Below are 27276 nucleotides of genomic sequence, written 5' to 3'. Positions count from 1 at the left end.
TCAACCTCTCAGTCTCAAGCAGTCCTCCGCCTCAGCCTACTGAGTAGCTGGGACCACAGGCATGCACCATCATGCTTGACAATTTTTTAATTTTTTTTCCTTATAGAGATGGGATCTTGCTATGATTTTCAGGCTGGTCTTGAACTCCTGGATTCAAGCAGTCCTCTCTCCTTGGCTTCCCAAAGTGCTAGGATTATAGGAATGAGCCTCTGCACCCAGCCTCAGAGTGTGTGCTCTTAATTACTACACTGTGCCACCACTTGGCAATGTCACGGCCGCTTGCTCTTACCTATGCAATCCTAGCACGCCTTTCTTTCTCCTGCTTCATGCTACTGAGCACTCTTTGTCATCCCACAGAATTCAGTTCAGCCATTTGAGAAAATCCTTTCCTGACTCTAACAGAGAGGTTATGCACCTCTTTCCTGTGCTTCCATAGCAGCCTGTACCAACATTACGTTTCTCATTGCATTATGACTGCAACATCTGGGCACATCTCTCTAGGACACTCAGCTCTGTGGAGGCAAACTGTTTCTTATTCAGTTTGTATTCCCAGTTTAACACATAAGCGTTAGCACACAGCAGATACTCAGTAAATGTTTTTCAGCTGAGTTAGGGAAAAATGGATCTTCTAGCCATAAAGTTTTAATAGTGTTGATGTAAACCAGAAGGAACATTTCAAAGAAATTATGTAATTTTCAATACAAAAAGATATACCTTTGATCTGTAACTCACAAAAATAATGTATTTTTCTGAAACAGTATATGAATGTTTAATTAACTATTTGATTAAATGGCTGAGTACCCTGGGCCAGTAAAGCAAAGTTTCACTAACTCCTCTAATATTCTTAGTGGAAAACCTAAAGAGCTGACATATAGCGGTAAATGAAATGTGGGTTGCTATCTCAGATCATCACAAATCACCTCTTAAAACAATGAACTGCTTATCATCACTTAACTTGAAATACTTTCAAAGATGAAGGCAAAAGGTAATAAAGAAGTAGCGGGATGGGGTTGTACGCTTAGTATAAGAGAAATATACAGCAAGTCATTATAATACTTTAGTTAGTAACAGTGACTTTTCTAAGGTTTCAGTTGATGGTTATTCATCTACTGCTTAATTCTTTCAGCAACCTAAATGAAAAGTCATTGCTTTTAAAATAACATGTTGTCATAACTCTGTACATTAAAACGAATAAAACTTTTTTTCTTTTCTTTTTTTTTTTTGAGACGGCTTCTTGCTCTGTCACCCAGGCTGGAGTGCAGTGGTGTGATCTCAGCTTACTGCAACCTCGGCCTCCCGGGTTCAAGCAATTCTCCTGCCTCAGCCTCCTGAGTAGCTGGGACTATACAGGTGCATGCGGCCATGCCCAGCTAATTTTTTGTATTTTAGTAGAGACAGGGTTTCACCCTGTTGTCAAGGCTGATCACAAACTCCTGAGCTCAGGCAATCTGCGCACCTCAGCCTCCCAAAGTGCTGAGATTACAGGCGTGAGTCACCATGCCCAACCACATTAAAGCTTTTAATGTGCTAATCTGAGTGATTATTGATGAAATGGAAATAACCATTAGCACAGCAATGCCTTGTGTTGGATTATTCACTATCCTGTTAGTGTTCTTTGTTTTCACTTTGATAATATGATTGCCTTTTATTGAGTAGAAAGGACTAGTGTGCTCAAGAATTTATTGATTCGTAGTTGAGACCAAAAAGAGAAAGAGAAAAAAGAAAAGAAAAACCTTTAGGAATCCCTTTGAACATTTAAGATAATTTTACAATCTACATAGCTATTTGACAAGAAGGCAAAGGAGATTTATGTATATTGGTTAATACTTTTAATTAGCATTTATTGTAAATTAGATATAATTTTATATAAAAAGAAACTAACAGCTGTTTCCTTATTTTGATTGTTAATTGTTTACCATTTTATGCATTTGGTTGTCAAGCATTGTCACTTCTGGAATGCTTAATTTATGTCAGCTAAATACGTGGAGAGTTGATGGTGGCAGTGTACTGCCATGGATAAATACTGAGCAGTGAATAGGAGATCTGGTTTCCAGACTCTGGAAGGACTCCATCTAGCAAGACCTTAGATCATGACTTAGCACCTTTGAACTTAGTACTTACTCAGATTGGAGATAAGAAACAAATATTTTTATAATCCATTTACACGCAATGTTTTATGATAATATAATCATAAAATTTTGCTTATATTTTTGTAATTCATCTAGCATTGAAAAAGAAAAAACTTAGCGTATTACAAAACAGAACTAAGTGGAAAGAGGAAAGGTCAGACAATGCTTAATTTTTCTGTACCAGTACCATTGTTTTGCAAGTATTTGTTTTCAAGAATACTTATCAAAAATTTCCTGGCTGACTTTCTTATCAGCCAGAAAGACTTCTCTGCATTTCTCACTTAGTGATTTAAAGTATCAGTGAAGTGGCTAAAATTTTAGTTTAAAAGATTGGCTTTAACAAGTTTGCATTTTTGTTGCCCAGGAAAACATATCCTCTATCCTTCTATGTATACAGTAAACTACTGTGAAGATTGGTTTCTTTACTCATATCCCATTGATTTAACCTATTAGTGTGAAGGATAATAAAACCTTGGTTGTTTTTAATATTAAATTCAAGCTGTTAATATTTCCCCCGAAATACTAGTTTTATTCAAAATTTGTCTTTTTTCCCAAGCAGTCTTTTTTCTTTATACACCTATTAGGTTCCTCTTCCCTATCTTTGGCATCACGATAAGATTTTATTTGGAGATAACACGGAAAGGAAAGCTTTTTTCATACTCATCAGTGATGTGACATTGTGCATCAGTAGACAGCAGATGCTGAAGGGGGGATGTGGTTAAAAACCCCCACTTTTGGAAATCAATTTTTTACTTACCAGGGACTTTCTCACTCGGTGCTTCAAGGCTGTCGGCCAAGAGTATAATCTGCTGTTTTTAGACAAACCTTTGCCAATCACTTAAATTTTGCAGTTACACTTACATAGTATGTTTCAGTCGAATTTCAGTCCAAAGAGTATTTAGTCATGATACAGTATCATATTTGAAAGATCATTAGCTATGTTAAACTTAAGTATTGTACCAAGAACCTTGGATAAACAGTTTAAATTTATAACCAACTGATACCTCCAAAAGGTGCTAAGTATTCACTGTGTTTATTATTGCTCCATTTCAATTGTTTTAACTCAATATTTAAGTTTATCCATTTTACTAGACATTATGCCTTCTTTTTACAATTTCTTGACCCTAGAGACCACCCACCACCTCCAGTTATGATAAAGAACCAATTATGTTGTATTTAAAGTGTAAGGGGGAAAAACCCTGCTATACTAGTATAGAATATTATAATATAGTAGTAAGAGAAAACTAAATGTATGGCCAGTTTACATATTCAAACATTACAACCTTAATTTACCTAACAATCAAGAAAACTGAATCTTTAGTTGTGTCTAATATTAAGCAACTCAGTGAAAACTGTAAAACCAGGGAGCAAAATTTTTGAAGTTTGGGGAAAGATTCCAGAGGCAGATATTCAAAATAATAAAACAACCAAGGAAAGTATGTGTTTACAAATTATTTTAGGAATGGCACTATTGCCCTTGAAAAGTCTGTTAAACTCCTCTTTTTCAGGATTGATGTAAAAATTAAATGAGATAATTGATGCAAGGCGTCTAACACAGTTTCTGCCCCAGAGTAAGTGTTTATTAATAAATGTGAGCTATGGTTATAATCATCTACATTCTTGATTTTTCTAGCCTGTCTGGTTATAGTGTTTAGTTTAATGCGGTTCCGGTAGTATTTATGAAATGTGTGGTGAAGGGAGCACACCAGTAGGCTTCACGGAGATGTCCAGCACAGGGCTCCTATCCTCAAGGGTGGAAGTAAAGCAGATGTATTAATAAATCTGAAGCAGAATGTGAGAGCAGTACAGTTCAGTGCAACACATTTCACTTTGAACGTTATGAACTTCTGATGTGTTCGCAGCAGTTGTGTAAATGTTAAAACCACAAGTAATTATTCTTTCTCTTCTGTCACGCTCTCTCTAATTTATACTGTCTCAATATTTTTGTTTATAAAAATGACTGAAAGAATGAGCGATTGTGTCAATAATGAAGACACCCCCTCATTTTTAGCAAAGAGACAGCCCCAAAATCTCAAGAAGTGAACAATTAAATGAGTCATAAATCTATCATTCATAGTTAAATGGAATTTTTTAAAGATAGTGTGGTTCAATAGCATTTTTATGGTGCAATTAAAAACTATCCCTTCAGTAAATCAGTACTCAAAGGAGAATGATATTTGGGTTTTTTATATATGTATGCTGGAAACATCAGATTGTCAATTTCTTCCTTATTTGCAAATACAAGGATGCCTGCTAAATCTCAGACATCTGGCTTTTGTAATGTAGTGGTAGCAACCTGCATTTTGGATTCAAATCAAAGCTCTCTTCCTTGCTGACAGGGTGATCTCAGTCAAGTAACGGAAACTTCTTAAGCCTCAGTTTCCTCATCTGTCAAAAGCTGGGATGGTGATGCCTAAGTCCACATTACCGTTAGGACAAATGAGAAAGTCGTTTGCCAACACAAACCTACTTTATGGACTCTGAATCTTTGGAAAAACAACTTAGTAATAAATAAAAATTCTTTACCTCTCCTCATAATCCAGAGCTTACATAGTATGTGCTGTACGTTAAAAGCTCATTGTCTCATTGACTGTTAATTTCTCTCTTTCTCTCTCTCTCTCTCTCACACACACACACACACACAATCGCTGAGCAAAACACAGCCCAAGAAACATCAAGGACAAATAGGCTAGATATGAAATTCCTGAAGCTTTGGTCCAGCATCAGGTGACATGGTCAAAGAGAAGCGACAGCTCTCTTTTTAGAACGTCTGATGCCCCCGAACTGGTATGGCCAAGAATAGTTCAGGCTTTGGTGTAGTCTTGGGGTATTTTTCTAAGAATATACCACAGAATGCACTGAGGTTTCACAGGAGTTTCTTCATAGTCTAGCATTATGCATTATCATATAATTTCCCTAAGAAAACACCAGAAAAAGTGGAGCCTTTATTTTGTGTGTAAGAATCCCTAATCAGGAGTCTTTAGCAAGATAAGAATCAGAACTCTGATTTGCCCCCATTCTACATTAAGCATATTGAAATTTTCATCATTCCCAGATTTCTGACCCCTGAATGTTTTGTGATTGTCCTTTCTCTTAGAGCTATTCAATGTAAAATATCTTTTTTTCTCAAAAAAAAAAAACAAAAACAAAAACAAAAAAAAACTGATGTTGATACACAGCAGCTGAGTAACTTACAGTTCCTAGCACATGTAACAAGGTTTCAGGCATTCAGTCTAGGTCTGCAGTCTAGAAGATCATATTTTTCCACTAATTTTTTTTTCAACTGTCACTTCCAGTAGAGTAGGGGATTGTATGAGCAAGCTTACGATACACAATATAAAGTGATTTTCAATAAAAAGATGTATGTTCATTTGAGGCACAAAACAGTATCCTGATATTGGAAACTAACTTTTAATCTTAAAACTAAAATGTAAAATTAATTGATGATAGTGAGCATTATTATGTATGTGACATTTCCTGTCTAACAACCCAGTATGCTGTAACTGTTTTCAAAATAGCTTTAATTTTTTTTTTAAAGTGAGTAAAACATTTTGTTGAAGTAAAAGCAGCAAATCGATACTTCAGAGGTCCAGCTATATTTTCAGTTTAATGTTTTCCTGTGGCAATTTGCTTCAAATCCCTCAAAATCAGATACTATTAACAAGTTACTAAATTATTTTTATACATTTATATATTAGAAGTTATTTCCCAGATAACAACTAATCGCGGATACTAAAAAATACTAGACATTTCACTGTAACATTGGGTGTTTCTGATAGAAGCTGGTCTCCTAAAGTGACAGTAAATAGGTAAGCATCATTACCATTTGAGTATATTACAGGGGAGAAGATTATTGATTTAAATATTACAAAAACTACTTTTAAAAGCATATTTAATCATCCACTCAAAATAGCACACTGAAAGTTAAAGCAGCTACTCTGGTGTTCAGTTTAGCTAAACTCAGTATTTCCTACTTGTAAATATTTATTTATCCAGAAAGAGACCAGAAATGTGGTTTGAAACATCACCATTTTGTGCCTCCTTATGCAAATTCAGTGTCTTCTGAACCAAAATTACTATTTATTGTGCCCAAGTTACAACATGTCCCTCAAACTTGCACATCACCTCTGGCTTAGGTCACCCTTGACTGTCCTGTCCCTAGTCTCACAAATCAGTCGTGTCCTCTCTTCATTTGTATCCCCATAATTTGAAAATGAGACTCGACATAGAAGGGCTTTCACTATCTCACAGCATGACCAGTTCTGAAGGAGCAGTGTAGTGTTGTACTTCAAGGCATGGACTCTGGACACACTACTTGGGGTTCAAATCATAGCTCCACTAGTTGATAGCTGTTTGACATTGAGCAAATTCCTGGACCTCCCTTTTCTTTGATTTTCTCATTCCTCATTTTTCATAGGGATACTCTTAGTATTCCACAGGGCTGTTCTTGTGAGGATTAAAAGTGCTTTACATCCATGTACAATATCTAACACTTACATAGCAGTTACAAGTGCCTGGTAATCTTCTGAGCAGTTAATGTGTATGCTTAATGTTGTGTTATTGGTAAATAATACTATACACTGTGTTTGCGATTGCTGATATTGTTGGATGGTAAGATTGTCAATGACTGCCTCAGATGAGTACCTGAGAGCCTCTCATTCAGATTACTTTTATGCTTCTCTCACACTAAGGAAGTACTTCTATTGAGAAAACTAAGGCTCAGTAGGGTTGAGAGAACTCTTAACAGAAACATCTTGAGTAGAAACTAGATTTCTCTGCCTTATCTCTTCTTGTCCCCAACTCCTGGCTGCCTGTAAATCTTTCCCTCTGTGCTGCCTCATTCAGACATCATTTCTCATGTATTCTAGAGCAAGTCATTCTAACTAGCTTCTCTAACAGCAGTCCAACCCCCTTTTGTCTCTCCTTTCCACTGCCATCATTGTTCTTTTCCTAACACAAATTTAACAAAGCTAACAACTTGGAAGCTATCTTAGGCGCTCATTTTCTAGAGTATAAAGTTTGGTAGAAATTTAGTATAAAGCCTACAGTGTGAAGTTAACATAATCTGAGAGGTTCATGTTAGCCAAGCCTTCTTTTTCAACTTCGGAAAACTGTATGCTGCACAAGACCCGGTGTTTCATCTTCGGAGGAATTCCCCCTGCTTCTCAACTCCAAGATCTCTCTGTCCTGCATTCCTTCTCTCCACAAAGCCTCTCTCTGAACCATCTGATAAATTCCTGTTCACTCTTAATAGCCACGCTGCCACCATTATTTTTCCTAGGATATCATGCAGCTCATCTTTTGGTGAAAAGTTCTGTATGAGTAAATTCATGTTGAGATTTATCTTGATATAACGATAACCTGTGGCAGCAAGTACGCCTCAGTGTGGAAGAAAATATCAGAGACTTCAACTTTTCATTTTCATTAGGGAAAATGTCTGACTTGTTTGAGTCTACCACTTGCAGTTAGCTAAGGTAATGTGCTGTGAAATGATTAACAGGTGCAACAGGTAGAAAAGTAGCTTTAATTAACCCTCTATAAACAAATGTAGTAGGTGGGCACTTACATGATTTCCTGGCTTTCATATTACATGGTTGATAAGCAGTTTGTCTCAATAGTGTACTTGGTCATCAGTTTGCAATCATTATCTAAAATGTAAAATGTTCTCAAGTAGCATAAAGAGAAGAGACCCTTGACGTTTGAATTTACCAAGTTACTCATTACATTTTCAGTTCTCACCTCGTTGTCCCTCAATAACTTACCTTTTAGTGCCTTTCCTGAATAATTCTTAATTTTTCTAGCATATTCTTTATATCTATTTGCGAAGCACCTGAAACATATAAAGAACTAGTACTCTGTGTATTATCACTGCCTCTAATTGCAGCAGAGGGGAGTGAATTCAGTGTGGGCTGAAGTTGTCTGAAAAGCATCATGAAAGAGTTGGAACTTCAGTTGATCCTTAAAAGATAAATTTGAATTAAACAGGAGAGCCAATACTGCCAGTTATTGAACTGCTAGAGCAAAGATTTGCATATATTCCAAGGACCATAAGGCAGGCTGTGTCCATTGGAAATTAGATTTCATAGATAGAGTGTGTCAACTGTAGACAGTTCTGAGAGCCAGGCAGGGCACTGACTCAACTGTGTTAAGCATTCATGTATAAAAAGGAACATGATGGAAGTAGCAGTTTAGAAAGACTTCCATGAATGAGTTGGTTAGCATCACACAAATGCACAAAAGTTTGAATACAGCTTTAAGGAACTCCTCTGAAGGCCTGAAACTCTTCTTAAGGCCTGGTGAAGAACCTCTCAACTAGAGACCAGAGGCCCAGATGGAGAGTTGCTGGAATATTTATTCAAATGGTGATGAAAGCCAAAGCTAAGATGGCGGCAGTGGAAGTAGAGACAGGCATTTTTGAAGAAAAATGAACAAGATTTGGTATCTCATTGGATATGAAGATGGAAGAAGGAAGGGAGGATGATGGAAGATGGCAGTTTGGTAGATTAAAAAATGGTTATGCTGATGACAGAATTAGCCATGGTCCATAGTGACTAGTTCTGTTTGTGCTTATTAGTCTTACATGCTTGTATTCATAATTGAAAGTCCTAGAAAAGAAAAAGGAACAAGTGAAGAAAACTCAAAATGCCTAAACATCCAAATAAAAGAAAGTTTCAGAACTTTGAGCTCAAAGAGAGCTACATGTTCAAGTGAGCTCTGTGAGACAAGGCAAAATGCCTTCCTCATAATATCTTAAGCCAGGAATATGTTCTTTGAATTTACAACTTCTTAAAATAGGAGTCAATAAAAAAAAAAATGCAGCAAGTGTTTGCTAGTTAACTGGGGAGAAAAGTGTTTTTTCTCCTAACACCACATTCAAGCTCTATGTATTGACACTAATTTTAATATGAGGATATACAAACTTGTACCAGAAGAAGTAGATTCTACAATCCTTTATGTAAGTTAACTCATATATGCTTAAATTTGTTATTTTTATGTAAAACAATATTTTTAATCAAATGAAACTATAAAACAAACTGACTCTAAAGTTGGTCTGTACTTCATTTTCTTATAATCTATAATCAGGAAATCCATTCACTCCTGCTTTATAATTTTTGTGCCTTTAAGTGGTCAGAGGAATGTGACATCTGCATACAGTCACGTCTAAATTGATAATTGTCCAGGCAGAGGGTAATTTTAAAACATAGCATGAATAAAGGTTGAATCTGTATATTAGAAGGTTGTTGGGAGGTGGTGTTTCCCACCTCCCGGACCCCTGAATTTAAATGCGACCATTCTCTTTGGTGAATTTATCTTAAGGTGGGACAACAGGCTCAACACAGGCCGCAGCGTTCTGAGTGAGGAGGAGGCTGCGGTTTCCCAGCCGGTTTAAATGCAGGCTCTTCTTAGCAGTAAACCACACGCATGTATTCATCATTGATTTTCAAATGATAGGTTTCTATATCACTGGTTTAGGATCCACAGTCTTGCATTCCTGAATCTATATTATGCCCAAAGAATAACAATTTGGTGGCTGGAAACAGAAATGGTTATTATACGGCTCCAAAATGCTAGCTGGCACAATATGCTAGAAACAGCAGAAATTCACTAGCAAAAAGCAGAATTTATTTGTTCTTAAAAATAACTCAATGCTCCAAAAATATGAATTTAAAAGTGTCATCATGGTTCAAAATATTTTACATTTCAGTATGTAAACACCTTAAAATATGTGACTGATCTTCTAAAATGGCATAATTTCCAAATAACAGGAAATATTCCAAGAGAAAAGTAGAAGGCTTTTTAAATCTTTTTTTTTTAGTTTTGAGGTATTTATTGAATGAAAAACTACAATGTATGTTTACTTTTTTCCCCCTACTGATGCCCTGAATAACTGTTTAAATAATGTGGGCAAAAAGACATAGGCTTTGTTGGAATTTCTCAGAGAGTTTACTGTAGAAAATGCAAAAAAAAAAAAAAAAAAACTTTTCTCAAGGCCTCTGTGAAGCATTTCCATTTTCACACACTGGCCCAGTGCTTGTCATATCACAGGACAACACATTTCACGAAGCGGTTTTACTTCCTTTTAGCAAAATAACTCCTCCATGCAAACCAGTATCGGCATCTACCGAGCTGGGGTTTTAGTTTCTTCTGATCTATTCAAGCTTCATTGCACTGCTTAACTGATCTTTTTTTTCCCCTTCTTTTGAAATTACCCAGCTAATTTTCCATTTGATTGTTTATATAAACCAGATCTCACACAGACTTAATAGATAGGTGACATATGTCTTCAGTGTGTCCATCTGACCTTCAGCTGACAGCAAAGTATAGAGCAGAATTGACCTTGATGTTCTCATTCTCTTTTTATCCCGTAGAATCTATTAATTCAAACTAAGTTCATAACATATTCACAATAATGATTCAGGATGACATATTAAATATAAAACTCCTCTAAGCACTCCATTTTGTCAAGCATTTTTTTAAAGTGAACATACTCTCTTTTGTTTGTTTTTTTCTTCTAGTGAGAGAAGGTAAATGCATTGTTTGCTGTAACAGCTTTTGCCACGGAATACTGTTCGAATTTACTGTAAAGAAAATTTTGGCGTTTGTCATATTTATCAGCTTTAGAGAATTTGGCTAATTTTCCAGAAGTTTTCTTACAGAAGGGAACTTATATTCAGATTCAACCAACATTTCTTAAGTGACTCCTGTGTGCTCAACACATGTTTTGGGGGTGTCCAGTTTGTTTTATTTTTGTTTTGTTTTTTTTTACCCCAGGAACTAGGATAATTTTATTCATAATCCAATTGACAGACTTAATCTTGTGGTTATTTGTTATATATTCAGCCTGTTTATTCATCCATAAAATGAGACAGGTAAATGAAGGGGATATGAAGAACAAACGTGCTTTATGCAGTGTGCCTCAAATATATTTTGCTTCTAAAGATGTTCCCATAAATATCTCCTGAAATATACCTTTGCCCTGCCTTTCCAGTTCCTCATGGCCTCTATCTCAGGCTAGTCTCCAGACTGGTCAAGCTAGTCTCCAGACTGGTCCACACTAGCAAGCCTTACTAATTCCTGAGTATGCCAATGCCAGTAGATCTTTCTGACCACTTACAGGTCTGTGTCATACCTCTACTCTGAAACTTTCATTTCCACCGTATAAACCCAAGGCCTTTTATCCTGGAATTCAAGATCTCCACAAGCCAACACCTGCATCCCTCCAGAGCCTCTGATACCCCTCTCTTTTCATAGGTCCCCTTCTAAACAGGTTCCTCTCAGTACGCCTTACCAGGCTCTATAAACTCCTACCTCAGCCCTTTCCTACCGCTTCATCACAAACCTAGTGTATCTTCCTATGGCCCTTTCTTTCTTCAAGGCCCTCATCAATTCCTACCTCTTCCGTGAACTCTACGCTGCCTTGTATTGGTCTTTATGTTTTCCATGAGTATGTATTGGATTACCACAAAGAGATTTCAGAGCTTTTCAAGCCTGGGGCCTTGTCTTTGCATCCTCACTGGGTAGCACACAATCTCATTCATGCAGGGGTAATAGATACTTGTGTTTTGTAATGATGACAATAACAGTGAGGTTTAATTGTCTCCTTTAGAGAGCTTCAGAAGACAACTGTCTAGTTTCTAGCAAGGATTGTTGAATCAGGTAGCTGATTTCTCTTATTCTCCCTTCGGAGGCAGTAGAGGAAGTCAGCAGATGTCTTTCTGAGTCCACTCTCATGCCAGCTCTGCTGGTATTTGTAATCAACTCCTCCCTAGCTCTCTTGGTCGTATTTTGAAATATGAAAAACAGAGACCTTGGGATATCCACTTTTCTGTTAGTAGGGTGCTGAACATCAGAGACTTAAGAAAACCCTTTCAGTCTTGCCGTTCAATGGCTATTCCTGTGCCTTGGTGAATCAGCACTTTAGCGGGGGCATCATCACTTCATTTCAGCTCCAGGGAAGGAGTTTTGCTTTCTGAAGTTCTGTGAGAGCAGGAAAGCAAGGGTTGTACACTGAACTTAGTGAGGAGGGCAAAGTAGATGGAAGAAAAACCATAGAGAGAATTCACTCAGAGAAAAGCGGAACTGAACAGCAAAATGTGTAAGCAGCTTCCCCTCCTCCTGCATGTCCTAGAAATTACAGTCTGCTGGTATGCCCTTTCTTCATTTAAGGACACACAGACACACAAAGTAAAACCCAAACCAGTGAACTGAAAGAGTGAGTCACGCCAGCCAGGCCTCCGCCAAGCTAGTCAATTAAAGTGCAAGACCAGTTCTGTGCTTTTCTTAGACCCTGAACTACTGTCTGACTTTCTTCCTGAATATTTTTGATAGGAAAAAAGTATATGCTGATTTCTGAGCAAGTTGATGTATATTGGCTCTCTTCTCATAACAAGTTTCTAATCTTCCTTCAGAGGACTATTGAATAATTAAATGGGTTACTTGTCCCATGGAGGTCAAATCAGTCATCCTATGGTTTTGTAATGTGTGTCTTACCATTAAGCTTTTGCTTTTATTCTCATGTTGCGTATTCTTGGGAAACATATTTGACCTAGATTTCTTCCTGAGTGCTTTATTGTTTTTTGTTAACAGGGAACGGGTATGGCAATCCCCGAAACTCACCAGGTCTGCTGGTCTCACCTGGTAACTTGAACAAGAATATGCAAGCAAAATCTCCTCCCCCAATGAATTTAGGAATGAATAACCGTAAACCAGATCTCCGAGTTCTTATTCCACCAGGCAGCAAGAATACGATGCCATCAGTGGTAATACAAAACTACATTTTAAATAAATATTAATAATGTTTTGTATATGTTTTGCTGTTTTTATGTTTGTCTAACTTGATGAATTACTTACATTCTCCCAGAAAATGAACACATCAGTGCCATTGACAGAGCGTTGCTTGTATTTAGCTATTATTTCTGGTAACTGGTTTGCATTTCCCTTTTCCGTGTTAAAAAAAAAAAAAAAAAAAAATCTAGTGAACTTCACTAGGCTGATGTTCTAGGACAAGAAAAACATTTTCTTTTAAGGCTTTCAATTTATAGCTGGAAAAAAATTACACACTACTATCAGTCAATCTCTATGTCCCATAAGCAGAGTAATAATAGGTAATAAGGTACTTCATAACATAGTATTTTTACAATATTTATTTCCTCAACATGCTGACAATGAAAAAATACTTTCCATAATTTCTAAATGAACTTTCTCCTGTTAATTAGCGAATCCTTTCTTAGATGTATTGCAATGATAATATCCAATACATCACATGCCTGCACACTACCTCAATTCATCTTTCCATATATGTACTTCATGAAAATAGCTATGTCTCAAAAGCAAATTGTGTTAAAATCCTAGGCATTTTAAGAACAAAGGTTATATTTTATATCAAAAAACAATTGTAGCACCTCTAAGAAAGATAAATAAATAAGAAATTTTAAATAGAGATTATATCCCCAGACGCTGTCATTTTTCTTTCTTCTGGGTCTGCATGCCTAAGATGAAGATAATGTTGTGGGACCAAATTCAACAACCAAGAGCCTTACATCAGTGTTCTACAAATTAGCTTTGCTTAAGAGCAAGAACGTTTAACACCAAGATTCAGTAGACAAATTTAGATCACTCTGCAAACACATTTCTTTTTTTTTTTTTTTTGCTTTCTCTGCTCTGTGGCAAGCTTCAGGGTACAACAGTCCTGCGAGATGATTAGTTTATTATGGCACAGTGCAGATTAATTTTGAATATCAACCAAAAAAATCACATAATATGCAACATTCCCTTCAGAAAAAACTGGGTCTAATAAATATAACCTCCTACAGGGCTACATCCAAGCAGTGTGGGCCGTGCATGACAAGCCATCTCTATCAACAGATTTATTCCAGGTCCCTTAAAACTGATGCTGTCCCAGGGAATCTGTGATGGGTCAGTTAGGTCCGTCTCTGGCAGCCAGGTGTAGCTCCCCTTCCTCCAGCAAGTGAGGTTTCAAAGCACAGTCTTTTTTTTTTTTTGCCGTCAAAATGGGGTGATGAAATAATGAACATTGAGACACTGACCTGGGCTGAAAACCGGGTAGATTTGTCTTCACATTTGAGACAAACAGCTCATTAAGGGAAACAAAGAATGTCTTTGTAAGGAGTTATCTTTGGAGTCTGGGTTTTAAAACTGTTTAAACTGTTGTGTCTATCGGAAGATGCTTTTCCTTTTGTTGAAAAGATTTTGCCCAATTATAAATATTTATGGACACTAATTAATAAAACTCCTTCCGCATGCTCTCAGTCTGAGGATGTCGACCTGCTTTTGGTAAGTGGTGAGAGCGCTTCCCTCAAATGGCATGTGCAAAGCTACTTTTAGGAAGAGGTGGTAGCTTTGATAAAATTGAAAGATATTGGAAGTTACCACAGTATGTCAACATTGATTATGTTTAAATACCATTAATTTCTGGCATCACTCACAGGTGGAAAGAATGTCAGGTTATTTTTTTTCTGTTTCAGTATTTTAGGACAATTTACAGTAAAATTCAAACAAAAATATTCTTTCATTATATAAAACTAAAATATTTCTTCTTCTGGGAATTAAAGTCTCATGATTTTAAGTTTATATGGGGAATCTTTTATCTCTTTACTGTAATGAGTTAAATATTCGCATTAGCTGCTTTGCCATCTAGTTTGAGGGAAGTTTTAGAAGAATCTGAACAAAGTGGTCAGAGCACCACCTGCTGGTCGGAATATAACATGAGCCCCTACTCATTTGCTCTCTGCTGTATGTAGAACTGAACATAAAAACTACCATGGTTGATTTTAATTTTTTAAAAATTTGCATTTGAATAAAAACTGAAACAATGGAAGTACAGTATACATATTTCATCAGTTTTCAACATAGTCTGTTTTTACCCATAATAAAGCTATGGTACTTGTTACTAGTTCTGTTGCCTAGGAGATACTGATGTAATGGGTTACTATGGCAACAGCTGGTCTCTTGAAGGATTGTAAATGATAGGGTTGGCAGAGTTCATAGAGACACATGTTAAATGATTAATTTCATGAGATTTGTACCAAGTTATCTCTTTATGTGCAAAACTAATACTGAAATCTAGTATTTTTAACTTTTAAAAATATTCCATCAGTAATGTCTTTTTATTTACTTTAAAAGAATCAAAGGATAAATAACTCCCAGTCGGCTCAGTCATTGGCTACCCCAGTGGTTTCTGTAGCAACTCCTACTTTACCAGGACAAGGAATGGGAGGATATCCATCAGCCATTTCAACAACATATGGTACCGGTGAGTAGCTTTGTCATGTGCAATTAGTACACTAAATACTTTTTATTGAAAAGCAAGATGAAAAAGTTATCTTTTACTCTGTTAGGAAGCTTTATTTAGGGCCTGTGCTGTCCACAGCACTGCAACATTACCATTCTTTACTAAGACAAAGTGAATATCCACGTTTTTCTTTCTTAACTGACTGAAAGTTTTATTTACGCAACCTGAGTTCAAAATAGAAGCACACTTTCAAGAAAATTGAGCTATTTCTTTGATGTAATAAAAAGCTCACTTTCTCAGGATTGTTTAACATTTGTATATCATCAAATATGTACATACCTTTATACTAGATTATAGTTCTAATAAACTAGAATTGTAGACTATGTTACTTCAAAGCATTCATGGAATACTTATTTTTGGTTTATAGTATATTCCTTTTAAATTAAAATTATCGCTGATGCTTTATCTCCCCTCCTCCCAAAATCAAAAATACATATAACAATGATAATCCTAATAGAATACTTTGGAAATTGAAAATGTTTATTCCATGTAGCATTTGATAATTTCTGAATTTAATATTTCCCCTTATTGTTTTATTCTTTTAATCTAGAGTACTCTCTGAGTAGTGCAGACCTGTCATCTCTGTCTGGGTTTAACACCGCCAGCGCTCTTCACCTTGGTTCAGTAACTGGCTGGCAACAGCAACACCTACATAACATGCCACCATCTGCCCTCAGTCAATTGGGGTAAGCAATATTATTTTTTATAGTATAATTTTAGAATGCATTTTAAAAAACAAATGGCGATCTCTAAATATGTGCTTTAATATCCCATTAGAGGGTGTAAAATTCTACTTTATTGAAATCCAAGTGTAATTTTCCAATCAATACTTTTCAAGTAGCTTAAATCTTGTATACCTGTTTTTTAAGAGGACAGCGAGCTCTGTAATAATGAGGCAAATTGTCTCCTTATTGTTTTAGGCTACATTTGTTTCCACTTCTATCAGTGATAGAATTTTTATTTAGTTTTCACACAGTTCATTTGGGACTTAAGAAGGCATTTATAGTATAAGCTTAGATATTTGAGAATTTTTCTTTTTTCACATAAACCATATAGTTTATGCCAATGTTAACCTAATACACATAGGAACAACTAGTCATTTGATATACAAGCTTCATATATTTATAATGTATTCATAGTATAGTTGTATACTTATAGATATTGTATGAAATACATGTATATAATACTAATTAGTACATATAATACTAATTTCCTAAATTTGGGTATAAAAATAATTTTTGTTTTATGTAGTCGTAGGATGTATCTTTCTGCCCCCTTGTGGTAGTTTTCAGATATGTCTTTATCATAGAAATGACTCCTGTCATTTATCTGTGGAAACGTTCAAACCTTTAAAAAGCTCTGAATTCACAATTCACACTACTTCATATAAAACAAATCATTTTTTTAAAAAGCTTAAAACGTAAACTGAAAGCCTGACTGTCAATTTAATAAGTCCAAAATTGCAATTAATCTTCAAAAGAAAATACCAGGAGCATATAAAATATTTAAAGATAACAAGCTTTTATATTTTAAAAATATTCTGTATGCCTAGCCCACTTTTACTTTTCTGCTTAGCCATTTGGTTATCATTAATCAATTAGCTGTATTAGTTAACTAGTTATATATCCGTATTTCTAAGGAGATAGTGAGAATAAAACATTGATTAGTATAAAAGTCACTGATACATACCACAACTTTGTGTCTCTTATGTCTGCTAGTGCCCTCTCTCGCCACCCACTAGCTTTCACATGATACTGATTTAGCATATATTAGTGTTGTGATTATGAAATATTCACCCATACACTGTTTGCTTATGTTCATCCTACCCACTAATCTTTGTCATTGAAAATCTAACCTTTCATTTAAATAGTAAGATAAATTCACGTGACACTGTTGCTCAGCTTTCTTGAAAGATAGTTAACTTTGAAGATACATTATGTATTGATCAGCAACAGAGTTTTATCTTTTTAGGACACTTAAATTTTCTCTGGAATGTTAGCTATTCAAGTAGACATTAATTGTGGGAACCTCTTCAGGTAATTATCACCAAGCATAATACCATCCAGGCAACTAAAAAATATGTACATGTATACATATTTTGTACAAAATATCTACTGCTATGGCTTAGCAAGGAATCCACTGAACATGATTCTTGTCAAAAATAAACATAACCGCTTATTTCCCGTTTTTTTCACAAAATTAATCCATTATAGGGCTAGATTTCCCTGAAAGTTATCAACATCAAAAGCCATATTATTTTCTCTGAATGTGGCTTTTTTTGTTTTCAATAATACCTGATAATTTACATTTTTACATATAAACACATATTTATTTACATATTTTAACTCTACTACAATTTTAAAACTCTTTTCTATTACAAAGGAAGAATCTAATTCTCTGCTGCCTCTAATAGAGGTTTCAGTAAATGAGAAAGGAGGGACAGCCCTAGACTAGAAAGGAACTGAATTACAACAGCTAAAGATGAAACATTTTGTTCAGCTCCCGGTTCCTTTCAACACTGAATTTCGTTGTGCTTAATTTGACTCTTAGTTTTATCTGTGAGTTTTAGTTGCACTTAATCACGTCCCTTGCCCCTCAAATCAATGGAATGACCCTTCCAGTCCTTTCACTGTTGGCCCTCCTTTCTCTCTGCTTCACACACACTTTCTCTCCCTCTCACAATCACATACAGAGTAGCTTTTTGAAAGGAGGTTCCTTCACATGGACTACCTCATGTTCACACGATAAAATGTTAAACAGGTTTTTTTTTTTTTTTTTAAATCCCAAGCTGCAATACTTATGTAAAGTAATTTACATGAGCGTCCTTAATTCTTTACAGTGTAAATCAATATAAAAAGAATTGATACATTTTCCAGGCCAAAGTTGTCTCATAGATTTGTGTTGCGGGCTCACATTCTTTTGGCTAGAGACAATGTTCATAGCAGAGTGGAATATATTTCAGCACCACCAAAGTAGATAATCCCAAAGCCCAAGATGGTTACCACAATTCTTTCTCAAAATTGCAAAACTATAAATAGAGTTCTTCATATTTTGCCCATGGAAAAAAGTTCATTTTGTCCTTTGGAGCTTTAAGTCTTCAAAGCTGTACTTTTAAAACCTAGTATCTGGTTTTATCTAACCAAGCTAAGTAAACAGCACAAATTGATTTGCTATAGGGAGAGAGATGGTTGACAGAGGAACTTGCTATCAAGAGTTAATGAAAGTCTTTTGAATACTAATATTTGATTTAGAGTAACACTAAGTTTTAGTGTTTTTCTAAACTACCACCTATAAAAAGGGCAACCTGTTTTCTGGAAGCATTTCCATACGTCATCTTTGTCGATGTGGGTGTTCAGTACATACTGAGAGAGAGAGAACTCCGAGTAGAGATGACTTATAAAAGGTTAGGTTAAATATAGTTTGATAGTCTAATTTCCAGGCGGAGGCAGTAAAAAATTTGAATAAAACTATCCAGTCATGTTTGATTTCTGAACAATTATGGGAAAGGGTAGGAGTTTTCCCAATTCGAAAGCATCTGTAATAGATGAAAATTTGCATAGAGGACTTGATATGGGTAACTTGCATATCTGGCTTCTATCTCCCCACCCACCTCTTTATCACCCACCCACACATATGCAGTATTTCACGATTATCCAGGTCTATAATTATTCGTGTCTATATTTTGTTCTTAAGAACAAGTAGACCAACATGCTTATATCTGAACCTAGCATATATGCAGTTAAGTTATTTTAATGCTGCTTTTTTCTCTTCAAGAAAATACTTCTTTGTTAACAGATACTAGCCATTCTATTTTGTATCCTATGTCACAGTATAATGAAGCTGAATCTAAGATATCACTTGCATTTTATTACTGTGGATTTAGTCCCCAGAATTACTCAAAATGCTTCATGTATGTTTTCAGTGTCAAATGAAATTCCACCAAAAGATAAATTTAAGCTAGTCTGTTTGTAGAAAGGGATAACCAGTAATTGTTACATCTTTCATGGGAAAGATATGCAGCTAAACCTATACAGACCAGTTAACACAGGGAGATGAAGCAAAGAGGTGAATAATGCAGCTTCCAAAAACTGCATTAAAGAAACAGAATTTTGGTTATATTATTTTTCCTTACCTTATCTAGATTAACTGTTAGACTGTCCAACTCACCAATTTTTTCTTCTAATTTTCTATGTCACCCTCCCTGTGAAGACACAATCTATATGTCAAAGGGCAAGCCAAAGTATTTATTGATATATCACTTTTTATTTTCAGGCTCCTAATTCATATTCATTATTAAACAGTTGTGTGATTCATAGCAGAAACATTTAATTAAATTTTAGCGATACAGTCTTTCCTAGAGCCAGGAAAATTCTTTATTCCAGAAATCAAAAGACGATTTCCTCTAACATCAAAATGAATCACTAAGTAACTTTGAACCAAGATAAAATAGTCTACCATTATGGATCCTTTTGAAATACAGGAGTTCCCTTTCCCCATTTTAACAAGGCTTATTTAATTAAAATTTTGGAAAATTAGTAAACTGATAAAGACTATAAAATAATAAGCTACAAATAAATAGCTCCAAATATAAACAGGTATTTGAAAATTATATACACTTAGTGTAGTTTCTTTATGTAAATGCTAACACTGCTTTGATTATATAAGATCATAAAAGGTAGAGAAAGAAACGCTTATTAAGGAAACAAATAATTCTCCTTTATATTATTCTCTACATTAGCTCACCTATTTATTAATAGAAGGAAAGTAATTCTTTGCCAGTAGGTGGTGCTTTTGTACAAAACATCACTCAAAGATAAACTCGTTTCTGACTAATTTTATATCACTATACATCTTGAGTTTGTGTCACATCTCCCAAAAAGCCAGCCCCAAGTTACTCCACTTTTTTTCTGAAATATATATTTTTCTCTCAGTGCTCATAATGACATTGTTAGTGCCAACTAGTTCTCTCCACTGGAAAGCAGCGTAATTACATACATTAGTAAGTAGGCTCGCTTTCCTTTGTTTAAAATGGGTGTGTCTGTATGGATAATTCTTCACTTGGATTCTTCCTCAATAAAAGAGAGTACCGTACTCCCTTGACAATATAGTCAAGTAATCCTGACTCTAGCTGTGGAAGTCAGTGTAATCAGTGTAAGAAGAGTAAAAGCATCTTAAAATTGATGCCAGCAATGTCACTATGGTTTGTCCTGATCAAAGTCGTTGTGATTGCTCATCTACACTTAAGGGCTTAATGCTTTTTTCCTCTAGAATTCCAAGTTTCTAAATTTTCCCAGATTTTGGAAGAAGGAAAAATTATTCTCTCTGGGAATATATGAGGATTAAGGATTATAAACACAGTAAAATCACACTACATCCTTCTTCGCAACAAGCTTTCCTTAGGCAACACCAGATTCATCGACTAATACCAATGATACATAAGAGGAGTGGTAGCCTAAGAATTCCATCAGGGAGTGACTAGCATTAATAAAATTGAGGTAATTGTGGAACACAGAGTATTTTCATCTCACCTAACTGCAAAAGGATGAAGAAAGTCAAATAATCAGTTTTAATGGAGTAGAAAGTCTAAGTGTTTTAAAACCAAAATTTAAACTTTCTGCAGAAAATTTTCAATTTCCCTCACCTTTTCCCTTTTTTCCACCTCCCATGCTTTTTACCAGATATAGTTATTGTGTAGCATTTGAGTTCTAGTCATTTAAAATTTGAACTCCCTTCACTTTCTCTGAAGACTATGTAACTCCATCTGTATGTGCTTATTAATTAGAGGCAAATATTTATATTGATAATAAGCTTTTAAAATTAATATTCAAACACAAGCATTAGTAAATCAAGGAAGTCTAATTCCAGAGCTAAACACTGTATCTAAAGGCTTAGAAATTTAATTTTTGGAACTAGTCTAGGGATAGAGTCCACGAACACAGAAAATGCTTTTTCCATTGTGTCTTAAACCTTTCTGAAATGGTGAACTGAATGTTTAGGGAGCCTGTCAGAGACTAGAGATATATTTCATGAGGCCTGGACCAATTAAATATTGTAATTACTACCGGGCAAATCAACAAAGGCATCCTAAATCGCCCTAAGAAGGCGATGCCCTTATGTGCTTCCAAGCACGTTCTCTTCACTCTGGGCATGCTCTGGTGTCTATGCGAGTCTTTAAGCTGATGTTTGATGTAATTGTGAGTTCCTGGGGCCTCCAGGCCTCCTTCATCTGTAACTGGGTTTCCTTTCCTCCTACAGAGCTTGCACTAGCACTCATTTATCTCAGAGTTCAAATCTCTCCCTGCCTTCTACTCAAAGCCTCAACATCAAGTCAGAACCTGTTTCTCCTCCTAGAGACCGTACCACCACCCCTTCGAGATACCCACAACACACGCGCCACGAGGCGGGGAGATCTCCTGTTGACAGCTTGAGCAGCTGTAGCAGTTCGTACGACGGGAGCGACCGAGAGGATCACCGGAACGAATTCCACTCCCCCATTGGACTCACCAGACCTTCGCCGGACGAAAGGGAAAGTCCCTCAGTCAAGCGCATGCGACTTTCTGAAGGATGGGCAACATGATCACATTATTACTTACTAGTTTTTTTTTTTTTTTTTTCTTGCAGTGTGTGTGTGTGCTATACCTTAATGGGGAAGGGGGGTCGATATGCATTATATGTGCCGTGTGTGGAAAAAAAAAGTCAGGTACTCTGTTTTGTAAAAGTACTTTTAAATTGCCTCAGTGATACAGTATAAAGATAAACAGAAATGCTGAGATAAGCTTAGCACTTGAGTTGTACAACAGAACACTTGTACAAAATAGATTTTAAGGCTAACTTCTTTTCACTGTTGTGCTCCTTTGCAAAATGTATGTTACAATAGATAGTGTCATGTTGCAGGTTCAACGTTATTTACATGTAAATAGACAAAAGGAAACATTTGCCAAAAGCGGCAGATCTTTACTGAAAGAGAGAGCAGCTGTTATGCAACATATAGAAAAATGTATAGATGCTTGGACAGACCCGGTAATGGGTGGCCATTGGTAAATGTTAGGAACACGCCAGGTCACCTGACATACCAAGAATGCTCACAAACCTGCAGGCATATCATTGGCGTATGGCACTCATTAAAAAGGATCAAAGACCATTAAAAGAGGACCATACCTATTTAAAAAAAAATGTGGAGTTGGAGGGCTAACGTATTTAATTAAATAAATAAATCTGGGTCTGCATCTCTTATTAAATAAAAATATAAAAATATGTACATTACATTTTGCTTATTTTCATATAAAAGGTAAGACAGAGTTTGCAAAGCATTTGTGGCTTTTTGTAGTTTACTTAAGCCAAAATGTGTTTTTTTCCCCTTGATAGCTTCGCTAATATTTTAAACAGTCCTGTAAAAAACCAAAAAGGACTTTTTGTATAGAAAGCACTACCCTAAGCCATGAAGAACTCCATGCTTTGCTAACCAAGATAACTGTTTTCTCTTTGTAGAAGTTTTGTTTTTGAAATGTGTATTTCTAATTATATAAAATATTAAGAATCTTTTAAAAAAATCTGTGAAATTAACATGCTTGTGTATAGCTTTCTAATATATATAATATTATGGTAATAGCAGAAGTTTTGTTATCTTAATAGCGGGAGGGGGGTATATTTGTGCAGTTGCACATTTGAGTAACTATTTTCTTTCTGTTTTCTTTTACTCTGCATACATTTTATAAGTTTAAGGTCAGCTGTCAAAAGGATAACCTGTGGGGTTAGAACATATCACATTGCAACACCCTAAATTGTTTTTAATACATTAACAATCTATTGGGTCAACTGACATCCATTGTATATACTAGTTTCTTTCATGCTATTTTTATTTTGTTTTTTGCATTTTTATCAAATGCAGGGCCCCTTTCTGATCTCACCATTTCACCATGCATCTTGGAATTCAGTAAGTGCATATCCTAACTTGCCCATATTCTAAATCATCTGGTTGGTTTTCAGCCTAGAATTTGATACGCTTTTTAGAAATATGCCCAGAATAGAGAAGCTATGTTGGGGCACATGTCCTGCAAATATGGCCCTAGAAACAAGTGATATGGAATTTACTTGGTGAATAAGTTATAAATTCCCACAGAAGAAAAATGTGAAAGACTGGGTGCTAGACAAGAAGGAAACAGGTAAAGGGATAGTTGCTTTGTCATCCGTTTTTAATTATTTTAACTGACCCTTGACAATCTTGTCAGCAATATAGGACTGTTGAACAATCCCGGTGTGTCAGGACCCCCAAATGTCACTTCTGCATAAAGCATGTATGTCATCTATTTTTTCTTCAATAAAGAGATTTAATAGCCATTTCAAGAAATCCCATAAAGAACCTCTCTATGTCCCTTTTTTTAATTTAAAAAAATGACTCTTGTCTAATATTCGTCTATAAGGGATTAATTTTCAGACCCTTTAATAAGTGAGTGCCATAAGAAAGTCAATATATATTGTTTAAAAGATATTTCAGTCTAGGAAAGATTTTCCTTCTCTTGGAATGTGAAGATCTGTCGATTCATCTCCAATCATATGCATTGACATACACAGCAAAGAAGATATAGGCAGTAATATCAACACTGCTATATCATGTGTAGGACATTTCTTAACCATTTTTTCTCTTTTACTTGCATAGTTGCTATGTGTTTCTCATTGTAAAAGGCTGCCGCTGGGTGGCAGAAGCCAAGAGACCTTATTAACTAGGCTATATTTTTCTTAACTTGATCTGAAATCCACAATTAGACCACAATGCACCTTTGGTTGTATCCATAAAGGATGCTAGCCTGCCTTGTACTAATGTTTTATATACTAAAAAAAAAAAAATCTATCAACCATTTCATATATATCCCACTACTCAAGGTATCCACGGATGGAACATGAAAGAATAACATTTATGCAGAGGAAAAACAAAAACATCCCTGAAAATATACACACTCATACACACACACGCACAGGGGAAAAAATAAGAAAATCATTTTCCTCACCATAGACTTGATCCCATCCTTACAACCCATCCTTCTAACTTGATGTGTATAAAATATGCAAACATGTCACAAATGTTCTTTGTCATTTCAAAATACTTTAGTATATCAATATCAGTAGATACCAGTGGGTGGGAAAGGGTCATTATATGAAAATATGAAGAAATAGCCATATTAGTTTTTTAACCTGCAATTTGCCTCAGCAACAAAGAAAAAGTGAATTTTTAATGTTGAAGATAAAGTAAGCTAAAGTACCAGCAGAAGCCTTGGCTATTTATAGCAGTTCTGACAATAGTTTTATAAGAACATGAAGAGAACAGAATCACTTGAAAATGGATGCCAGTCATCTCTTGTTCCCACTACTGAATTCTTATAAAGTGGTGGCATGATAGCGAAGGGATAATCTGAGAATTTTTTAAAGATGATTTAATGAGAAGAAGCACAATTTTGATTGTGATGAGTCACTTTCTGTAAACAATTTTGGTCTATCTTTACCCTTATACCTTATCTGTAATTTACCATTTATTGTATTTGCAAAGCTAGTATGGTTTTTAATCACAGTAAATCCTTTGTATTCCAGACTTTAGGGCAGAGCCCTGAGGGAGTATTATTTTACATAACCCGTCCTAGAGTAACATTTTAGGCAACATTCTTCATTGCAAGTAAAAGAACCATAAGTGGCATTTTACACGGCTGCAAGTATTGTTATATCTAATCCTATTTTAAAAGACTTTTAGTAATATGAAGCTTGAATGCTGGTAACAGTGATGCAATATACACAAGCTGCACAACCTGTATATTGTATGCATTGCTGCGTGGAGGCTGTTTATTTCAACCTTTTTAAAAATTGTGTTTTTTAGTAAAATGGCTTATTTTTTCCCAAAGGTGGAATTTAGCATTTTGTAATGATGAATATAAAAATACCTGTCATCCTCAGATCATTTAAAGGTTAACTAAAGTGAGAATGAAGAAACAAAATTCCAAGACACTTTTTAAAAGAATGTCTGCCCTCACACACTTTTATGTATTTGTTTTTCTTACATGCCCATCTTTTAACTTAGAGATAGCATTTTTTGCCCTCTTTATTTTGTTGTTTGTTTTTCCAGAGAGTAAATGCTTTGTAGTTCTTTCTTTAAAAAACATTTTTTTTTTTTAAAGAAGAAGCCACTTGAACCCTCAATAAAGGCTGTTGCCTAAGCATGGCATACTTCATCTGTTCTCGTTTGTGCCATCTGCCGTGATGTCGTCACTTTTATGGCGTTAATTTCCTGCCACTACAGATCTTTTGAAGATTGCTGGAATACTGGTGTCTGTTAGAATGCTTCAGACTACAGATGTAATTAAAGGCTTTTCTTAATATGTTTTAACCAAAGATGTGGAGCAATCCAAGCCACATATCTTCTACATCAAATTTTTCCATTTTGGTTATTTTCATAATCTGGTATTGCATTTTGCCTTCCCTGTTCATACCTCAAATTGATTCATACCTCAGTTTAATTCAGAGAGGTCAGTTAAGTGACGGATTCTGTTGTGGTTTGAATGCAGTACCAGTGTTCTCTTCAAGCAAAGTAGACCTGGGTCACTGTAGGCGTAGGACTTGGATTGCTTCAGATGGTTTGCTGTATCATTTTTCTTCTTTTTCTTTTCCTGGGGACTTGTTTCCATTAAATGAGAGTAATTAAAATCGCTTGTAAATGAGGGCATACAAGCATTTGCAACAAATATTCAAATAGAGGCTCACAGCGGCATAAGCTGGACTTTGTCGCCACTAGATGACAAGATGTTATAACTAAGTTAAACCACATCTGTGTATCTCAAGGGACTTAATTCAGCTGTCTGTAGTGAATAAAAGTGGGAAATTTTCAAAAGTTTCTCCTGCTGGAAATAAGGTATAATTTGTATTTTGCAGACAATTCAGTAAAGTTACTGGCTTTCTTAGTGATGCAGTGTCCGTGGTGCATTTTTTTAAATTAATGTTTTGCTGTTTAAATTTATTCAATTTTATTGGGTTTTTTAAAAAGCAGCTTATGCCACATGCACAAATGAGCTTTCTCAGTTTTCAACTCAAACTATTACATGAAAAGACGGATATGTGTGCGTGGGAGGGGTGTGAATTGGATAACAGTTCTTAGGGTATTACAGAATTCAGCCAGTGTTGGAAGTTTAAGGTTCTTATTGAATGGTTCAACTTCTTTATCAAAGAAGTTCCATGAAGATCTCTGATAACCTGTTTAAATGTACAGAATTTTTCAAGTTATTGTGAAAAGCAGTACCATAAAATAAGTTAGTTTTTAACTAAAATCTGCAGGAAGTGTTTCCAAAAGCACTTCCTTTTTCTTCATCAGAGTAATTTCTAAAGGTTGAAAACATGGGCTTATAAATCTGAATACATTAGTGAATTCATACATTTTTAGAGACTATCAAAGGTATTCATTATTAACATTCAATAGTAATCTCTAAAGGGGAATGTCCTTAAAAAGATCAATACAAAGATTAAAAACTGAAAAGGAAAACAAGACACCACCAGTTAGCCAGCTGGAGAACTTGGACTCTTGCATTAGTGGTGATATCTGCTCCGAAACAAATGCAGTTCGGGGAAATGTTGCCTATGGCTTCAAAATAACAGTGCTTTTTGCTTTGTTCTCTTGTATTCATTTTCAGCAAACTTTTATTAAGCAATTATTATATGTAGCTCATGTGGTGATTCCAGGATGAATGAAGATGTAGCCCTTTATCTTAGGAAACTTATAAACTAATAGGAGATAAAAGGCATTCTCAGGGAAGTCTACAAAGTACTACGCGGGAGTCACTCTGGCCATCCTGGGGCAGAGCA

General features: G+C 35.5%; 1 protein-coding gene across 31 annotated transcripts in view; it reads left to right on the top strand.

Annotated features, from left to right (window-relative positions):
• Positions 1 to 26385, top strand: part of MEF2C (myocyte enhancer factor 2C) — a 183889-nt gene extending 157504 nt beyond the window's left edge. For 14 of the 31 annotated variants that reach the window (XM_031666747.1, XM_031666746.1, XM_031666748.1 and 11 more), the window contains exons 7-11: positions 12717 to 12889; positions 14400 to 14423; positions 15273 to 15402; positions 15992 to 16127; positions 21697 to 26385. In XM_031666747.1, the coding sequence (XP_031522607.1) occupies positions 12717 to 12889; positions 14400 to 14423; positions 15273 to 15402; positions 15992 to 16127; positions 21697 to 22018 (785 nt within the window). In that variant the 3' untranslated portion in view covers positions 22019 to 26385. The remainder of the gene's footprint in view (positions 1 to 12716; positions 12890 to 14399; positions 14424 to 15272; positions 15403 to 15991; positions 16128 to 21696) is intronic. The other 17 variants (XM_031666757.1, XM_031666753.1, XM_031666756.1 and 14 more) reach the window with 4 other exon arrangements.
• Positions 26386 to 27276: the final 891 nt, after the last annotated feature.

Source organism: Papio anubis, chromosome 5 (genome assembly GCF_008728515.1).
Source record: "Papio anubis isolate 15944 chromosome 5, Panubis1.0, whole genome shotgun sequence".
Lineage (NCBI taxonomy): Eukaryota > Metazoa > Chordata > Mammalia > Primates > Cercopithecidae > Papio > Papio anubis.
The sequence above is the reverse complement of the archived record's forward strand: the minus strand, read 5'-3'. Positions and strand labels throughout refer to the sequence as shown.